Source organism: Dipodomys spectabilis, unplaced genomic scaffold, assembly GCF_019054845.1.
Source record: "Dipodomys spectabilis isolate Male_0828 unplaced genomic scaffold, ASM1905484v1 ptg000019l, whole genome shotgun sequence".
Classification (NCBI taxonomy): domain Eukaryota; kingdom Metazoa; phylum Chordata; class Mammalia; order Rodentia; family Heteromyidae; genus Dipodomys; species Dipodomys spectabilis.
Window position 1 is genome coordinate 12,289,338 of NW_024870696.1, and position 7,596 is coordinate 12,296,933.

General features: G+C 48.0%; 1 protein-coding gene across 1 annotated transcript in view; it reads right to left on the reverse strand.

Annotated features, from left to right (window-relative positions):
• Positions 1-6,779, reverse strand: part of Lamc1 (laminin subunit gamma 1) — a 117,214-nt gene extending 110,435 nt beyond the window's left edge. Inside the window, exon 1 of the mRNA XM_042674320.1 lies at positions 6,032-6,779. Within this exon, the coding sequence (XP_042530254.1) occupies positions 6,032-6,446 (415 nt within the window). The 5' untranslated portion in view covers positions 6,447-6,779. The remainder of the gene's footprint in view (positions 1-6,031) is intronic.
• Between the last annotated feature and the right edge of the window lie 817 nt (positions 6,780-7,596).

The following is a 7,596-nucleotide window of genomic DNA, read 5'->3' on the forward strand; positions in this document are numbered from 1 at the left end:
ATGCCAAAGTGATACACATGCAGACAGCAATAAAATAACACCAGACTTTGCATTTTGAATATTGAACTTTCCTAGCCTAGTGACTTGCAATGTGATATTCTAGGTGACACTGGATAGCAGGAAAGAAACACAACTCCTGGTCGGCTTCCCTCACTAGAGTCAACAGTCAGAGGACTCCTATGTGTTGTGCTGCATTTCTAACTATATGTTCAAGTATGACTTATTGTGTCATAACCCCACTATATGCTAAGGAGTGGAGGGATCTACATTAAGGCAGCGGTGAGAAGGATGGAAAGATAGACATTCCAAAAGTTTGGTTTTCTTGTGATGTCCAGAATGGAACCCAAGGCCCTTCTCTTGCTAGGTGAGTACACGGATTGGGATGAAGATGCAGATGCTCAGAATGAAATGGCCTCACAGCAGTGGATGCAATCTGCTCACAGAGTAATATGTACTGGGGAAAGTCTGTCAGGCAATGGTAACCTTTCAGAGTGGACTTGGGAACTAGGCCTCATCCCAAATGTATCAGAGCCAGAAAGTCTTTGGGTCTAGAGAACAAGCTAACCTAAAAATACAATTCTATAATAAATTTTCTAAAAGTAACTGAAGCCTTGAGGTTAACATGTATTCATGTCGCACAAAAAGAGGAATCAAAAATGTAAGTAAAAGGGCCTGGGAATGTGATTTAGTGGTAGAGTGCTTGCCTAGCATTGCATGAAGCCTTGGGTTCAATTCCTTAGTATCACATAAATAGAAAAAGCTGGAAGTGGAACTGTGGCTAACTAAAGTGGTAGAGCATTAGCCTTGAGCAAAAGAAGCTCAGGGATGGGGAGGGGGAGGGGAAAGTGAGAAGGAGAAGGGGGGAGGGGGGAGGGAGAAAGAGAAAAGAGAAGGGAGGAGGAAGGAGGAGGGGGGAGGAGAAAAAATAATGATGTAAGTAAAAATGAACAGACCAACCAAATACAGTGGTTCACTGCTGTAATCCAGCACTCAGGAGACACAGGCAGGAAGATGGACTGTTCAAGGCCAGACTAGGCTATAAAGTAAGAGCCTCTTGGGAGAGGTGTGGGTAGAGAGGGGTAGACTGAGAAAAAACCAAGTAAGATAACCAAAATTCTGGCATTTCCAAATCACTGTATACATGAGGTTTATTTTTAGAGTTACCCTGAAAGAAACCAGGCATTCTTTCAAGAGAATTGCTGGGGAAGCTACAAGCTGTAGGGGCCACTGATGGAGTCCAGTATTTATTACTACTAGGACTTGTTGCAAGCCACAGCCATACAATCTTCATCCTTTGCCTTACTGAGTTATATAAAACCTAATCACTGCTCAACAGGAGACTTTTGTGTGTGTGGAGGAGGGGGTCATGGGGCCTGAACTCTGGGCCTGGGCGCTGTCCCTCAGCTCTTCAGCTCAAGGCTATCACTGTACCACTTGAGCCACAGCGCCACTTCTGGCTTTTCTGTTTATGTGGTGCTGAGGAATCGAACCCAGGGCCTCATGCATGCAAGACAAGCACTTTACCACTGAGCCACCTTCTCAGCCCTCAACAGGAGACTTTTATAAACTGTAATATACCTTAAAGAGTGTCACTATATTATCATAATGTCAACCATAGATTCCATCTAATAGAACGTAAAGTCTACACATTTTCAGCAGTACCTTTGCTCTTCTACACACCACCTTTCTAGCAGGCATAATGGTGTAGATTTCATAGGTATTTTAAATATGTTTGCAGAATATGTGGCAGTAACATGAGAATTAGGGCATAAAGAAGAGCCCAGGGCAAAGGTATCCCCAACTTCCTAAAAGAATTTGGAATAATTGTTATTCCTCCCACCAAAATGGCCAAGTATAAATTGATGGGGTGAGAATAAAGCCTTCTACCTCCTCCAATCTGGCTCCTAATGTGTATACTTTTTCTGCAAGCCTTAGAAAAATGGAAAAGGAATTTGTAGAAAAAGCAGTGAAGTACAGGACAAGGAAAGAGCCAACAATAACTCTTATAAAACTGCTCAGCAACTACTGGCCATTAAAGAAGAGCTCCTTAACTTCTCAAGTTGAAACCTGCAAAATGTAAATCAGGCCTTTGTGAGACAAACTAAAATAGTGTCCCCTTAGGGTACACGAATACCACAGTGAAGTCACCAGCATGAACTATACCTCGCAAAGACTTTCCTGAGGAACAGGGAAGGAGGGCTCTTTTTTCCACATTAAATATACACTTGTCAGATGATCGAACAGTAAAATGCAATTGTCTTAAGTATCAATTATTCTGGTTTATGCACACAGAAAACTTACATTGTGGATTAAACAGCCTCATTTAATTACTAGCCATTCCTAAAGTCTATGAGGAGTTTGGAAAGTATTTTGGTCCCAGTGTTAAGCTGGGAAGTTGTATAAACTTTAATTGAGCTGCTTATATAAGCACTCTTTTCCTTAACCTAATCATTTTAAGAAAGAGGGAAAGCTCCCTTCCTCTATGATCAAGACCTTATCTGCCACATTTCCATTCCCAACCATTATAAATTAATTAAAGGGGCTTCCGCTACAATATTACTACCACCTACCCCTACTTGGATACTAGTAAATCTTACTTATAACTTACTATTAAAAGACAAAAAGGCCAACTATTAAACAGAAACTAGTAATCTATATACAAATTAGGAGAAAAGATCCAAAAATCTGAAAGCAAATGAGGAAAAAGACCTCCCTTTAGAAAAGGGTGTCTGGCCGATGAAAATCCTCCCACCACAGGCAGGAAATGCAATCCTGGTTCCCAAAGCAACTTTAACTCTCTATTTCCAAGAATGTACGGCTCCCTGCTCTCTCAACCACTGTGTCAGAATCAGCGCTAATTGTCCTGACTTTTGTACAGCAAGTGGTAAGACCAGGTACAATGATCTAATTTGTACCTGCCATACTATTTTTTAAATGCCTCAGTGACACCCTCTACCCACCCCACCCCAAAAAAGGTACATGTTTTTAAAAAGACCTGTGTCCTCTGATATGTGAACATTTCAGGTTACATAAGAATTTGTGCCTAGTGGTCTCTAAGGCATAGAGCTTAGCAAGAAAGACTCACACGTCACTGTATTTATTGTCTGAATACACAATGACAAGTTTAATTTTGATATTATTTTTAAAGTGACTTAGGATCAGTGTCAAAACATGTATTCTCTCATAATTAGGTAATTTCTCATAATCTGACTTGGTGCATTTTTAAGGTCTTTGGTGTTTCAAGTTCAACATCAACAAGAAGGCTAGGGAAGTGATGGCTGAAACTAGTCTCCCACACTGCCCGCTTGAGTTTCACATGCTCTGCAAGGGCAAGCACAACATGCATCACTTGTTTAAGGGTATGTGAAATGTGAACTGGCTGGGAGACTTAATGGATGCACAACACAGTCATGGTACTTGAATTCATGGGAAATAATTAGTTAGCTACAGCCCGTGGAGTAACTGGAGGAGAGAGGGCAGTCGCTGAATATCAAAACACACAATGATCTATATAAAGCCTTGCCTACCTGCCAGGAATTGCTGACAGTAACATTCATGCATGCAAACATACATCCTGGCTATTAAAGAGGAAGAGGAGAAAACATCAAACTCACTACACACAGGCCTCCCTCCCTTCCCAACACTCCACTGCACACAATTTCCTGCAGGACATCCTTTCTAACTCAAGAACAAATACAGTAGGTTCGGGTCACATTTTTATAAATTGTCTAAAAAGTATGATTGTCTAGACCAAATGTTGTCACACCTGTTGCCATTATGTTATTTTAAATAATATTTCTTATTAATCCATTCTCTTATCATTTAGCAAACAGGTTAACAAAACTTGAAAAATTGTTCAGCCATGAACAACTCTAAACATACAACATATTTAGCGTTTAAAAAGCCATGTTAAAGAGTCCTAACTAGGCCTCTTTTACTCCCATTTCCTTTATGGAAAGCAGGAAGTGTTTCTCCTTTTTTTAAATTTGTTCCTATGTTTATACTATTACACTAAATATATCTTTGCTAAAACTTTAAAGAAAAAAAAAAAAAGTCCTAACTAAATGACCTCCAAGATCTCTTCTGACCTTGTTATCACCAGGGCCCAAAGTTAATATATGTGACTCCCAGAACTAACAATCTAACTTGACTGATAGTTTCTCACCCTACTGCATTGTCTCTGCAACAGAGAAGTAACCAGAGTAATCTATCTAGCTGTGCAATCACCTGGAATAAGCCTCACCTACCTCACTTCTACAACTAGGAAGGGACAAGATTGACAACCTATTGTTCAGAGCTTTCCAACTGAATCTGAAGCACTTGGAGACAGGCAAGGAGGCAATGTCTCTTCTTTGAAGTTTTTAAATTTGAAATAGATAAAGACTTCAAGGGTATTCAGAATTGAACACAGCGGCCTTAACAAGTCAAAACAGAAGCAAAAAATAATTGTATATAAACTGCAAAAGTAATTTTGGCCAGCTTAAAAAAAAAAAATGTTAACACTTCAAGAAACAAAGAGGAACTCCAGGAGACCTTGGGAAAACCTGAATCTTTTGCAATGTATTTAAAGACGACCCTGACACAGCCACTTCCATACATTTCAGTACTTTTAAAAGCTGGGTTCAAATACAGTCTATTTCTTCAATTGCTGAAGACCAGGTGTCTGATAGTTTGATTTTATGAACTTATTTTTCAAAAGGTTTCATCTACCTGAAGAATCATTTACAAATAAAATTGTATTAACTGCAGAAGTGTTAAATATTACTTTTATAAAACCCACACAGTAACTTGATTAAACTTTTCAAAGCAGTTTTAGTAAGTCATATTCATTCCCTGGAATCTTGATAAAGTTTAGTGTGCTAGTGAGCTAGTGGAAAGAAAAAAAATTCAAGATCAAAAGAACCATTGCCTACAAAGTGTCCCTTTCAAACATCCTCAAAATAATGTTATTTGCGCTATAGAATTAGCCTGCTTTGACAGAAGAATGGCTTGGGGCAGTCTGCTCTCTCTGGAAGTTTATTAGTACCAACTACTGGCAAAATCAAGTCTTCCAATGCAGTAAGGTATGAAGCCCTCCTAATCAGATGTCAGTTTCTCACACATTATTAAGTACAATAATCAAACTGTACATATATCAATAAAGAAAAACTTATCGACATCAAACATGATTTTTAACACTTTCAGACAAATGTGAACTTTCCTACCATAAGTTTCCTATGCATCCCTTTCCCTGTCGTTGAAAGACCATTTACATGTGTCCCTACACTTGCTCTGAATCAAAGCAAAAGGAAAGACCAAGCCGAGAGCCTTTGCCACAGGGAGAAAACGGTGCCCAGCAATTACAGTGAGTACAGACACTTCCTTTTGTTTCCCTTACCAGGATGGCTTTGTGGCTCTTAATTAAGGCTGAATAAGAAAAATAACTCTACCAGTGAATTTCCATTTTAACTTTCCATACGTAATATAGGCAATAAAGGCATTTGGCTCCCCTCAAATTCCCTTAACAGAGCAAGCAGGAATCATCTTCAGCCCTGAAAAGTCAGTTAAACATTTTTAAAGGCCAAAGTGTTTTAAGACTCTCGTCTTAAGACTTATTATGATGGCCCTGGTAAGAAAGAGAAAAGCAAGGATAGGTGTTTCTGACTAATGCATCAGGACAGAGAGAGACAGACAGACAGAGACAGAGAGGGGGGAGAGGAGAGAGGGAAGAGAAGAGGAGAGGAGAGGAGAGGAGAGGGAGATGGGGACAGAGCGAGGGGGGAGAGAGAGGAGAGGGGGGACAGAGGGAGAGAGGGAAGAGGAGAGAGAGAGAGAAATGCTAATGACCAAAATGGCAAATGAAGTAATCGGTGCAGTTAGCGAGAAGAGAAGCTCAAGAGATGAGCGAGATCAACTTTGGAAATGGGAAGAGTGGGCACAAGCCGGGGCGCTGAGAGCCCCCGCCGTGCGCGCGCGCCGGGTCCGGCCGGGCCGAGCCCGGGTGGCGAAGAGCCGGGAGCCGGAGGTGGGGAGCAGGGCTGTCACCGCTTACCCAGGTGCAGCGTGAGGTTGATGGAGTTGGGGTACTGCACCCCGGCCAGCATGGTCTGGCTCTGCCACCAGGTGGTGTCGGCCTGGTTGTTGTAGTCGGTGAGGAAGGCGGCCCCGTGCTGCAGGTGGGGCTGCCCGGCGTCGCACAGGTGACAGGACTTGGTGACCCCGGTCACCCCGGTCTGCACACAGTACTCCTCGGGCGGAGTCCCACACGTGTTGGTGGCCACCACGGTCACGTTGAAAGCCGCATTGACGAACTCGGGCATGCAGCGCTGCGGCCGCCCGCGCTCGTCCACGCACTCGTCCATGGCCGCCCGGGCGCAGCCCGCCGCGGCGGCCGCCAGCGCGACCCACACCGGCCAGAGTCGCCCCCAGGGCCGCAGGGCCGGCGCGGCCCGCCCGCTCGGCCCCATCCCGCCGCCCGCGCGCTGGGCTCCGGCGAAGGCCACGGCGCCGGCGCGTGCCCCTCTCCTCGCGGCGTCCCCGAGGCCGCTCCGCGGGCTGAGCCTGGGGGCCCCCGGGCGCGGCGCGGGCGCTGGCGCTGGCGGTAGCGGCGGCTCGCGCCGGTGAGACGCGCCGGTGGGCGCCCCGGCGAGGCCCGTGCGGCTGGCTGACCCGGGTCCCCGCGCGCCGCCTCGCGCCTCGCTCGCCCACCCGGCACACACAGCCCGCGCTCCGCGCCGACCCCCGACTTCCGAGCGCGCACCCGCGAGCGCGCCCCGGGGAGGAAGGAGCAGGGGGTGGGGTCGGCGGGGTGGGGTGGGGTCTGGCGGAGGAGCAAGCCCAGCCCCGGCCTCCGCGCGGCCCCTCCCGCCGCCCCCGAGGCTGCGCCCCCGCCCTCCGCGCGCTCGAGACTGCGCGGCGGTCCCGGCGAGCGCGGCGGGGGCGGCGGGAGGGGCGCGGGAGGGGGGGCGGGGATCGGGGGCGGCGGGAGGGGGGCAGGGGGCGGGGAGGGCCGGCACGGAGGGAGGGCCGCGGGGCGGTGCATGCCGGGAGGGAGGGAAGGGTAGGCGGCCAGGACCGGCCTCCGAGCACCGGCGGCGCGCTGGGGACCTCGGCCTCGGCGTCCCGGCCACTCCGGTTTGGGGGGTTGGGGGAGGTGGAGAGTCCGGAGACGAGGCCCCAAAGGGGCGGCGCGGGTCGGCAAGGTCGTTTGGGTTCGGGGCCTCGGGCCAACTTGGCCGAAGGCAGGCGAGTCCCCGCCCAGCCAGGTGTCTCCGAGTCCGTCCCGCAGGGCCACCGCCCCGGGGGCCTGGAGCGCAGGCGCCCGACGCCGGAGCGGCCACCCCGCGTCCTGCGGACCCCCGCGCTGACCCTGCCGAGGAGCGACCCGGGTGTCGTGGGGCCGGGGGGGGGGGGGCACGATTTCTGGGGAATAAAGGGCCCGGTGGCGGCACCAGAATGATTGTCCCCCCAGTTGGAGCGATTTCCTGCCGCTGAATTAGAAGTGTGACCATTTGTTTCACCGAGGCTAGGAAGGAAGTGAAAGGCCTGGGAACCGAATGACACTTCTCCCCTGGGGACACCGACCCACTGCGCCAGGCTTCCAGTGCGTTGTTTGTG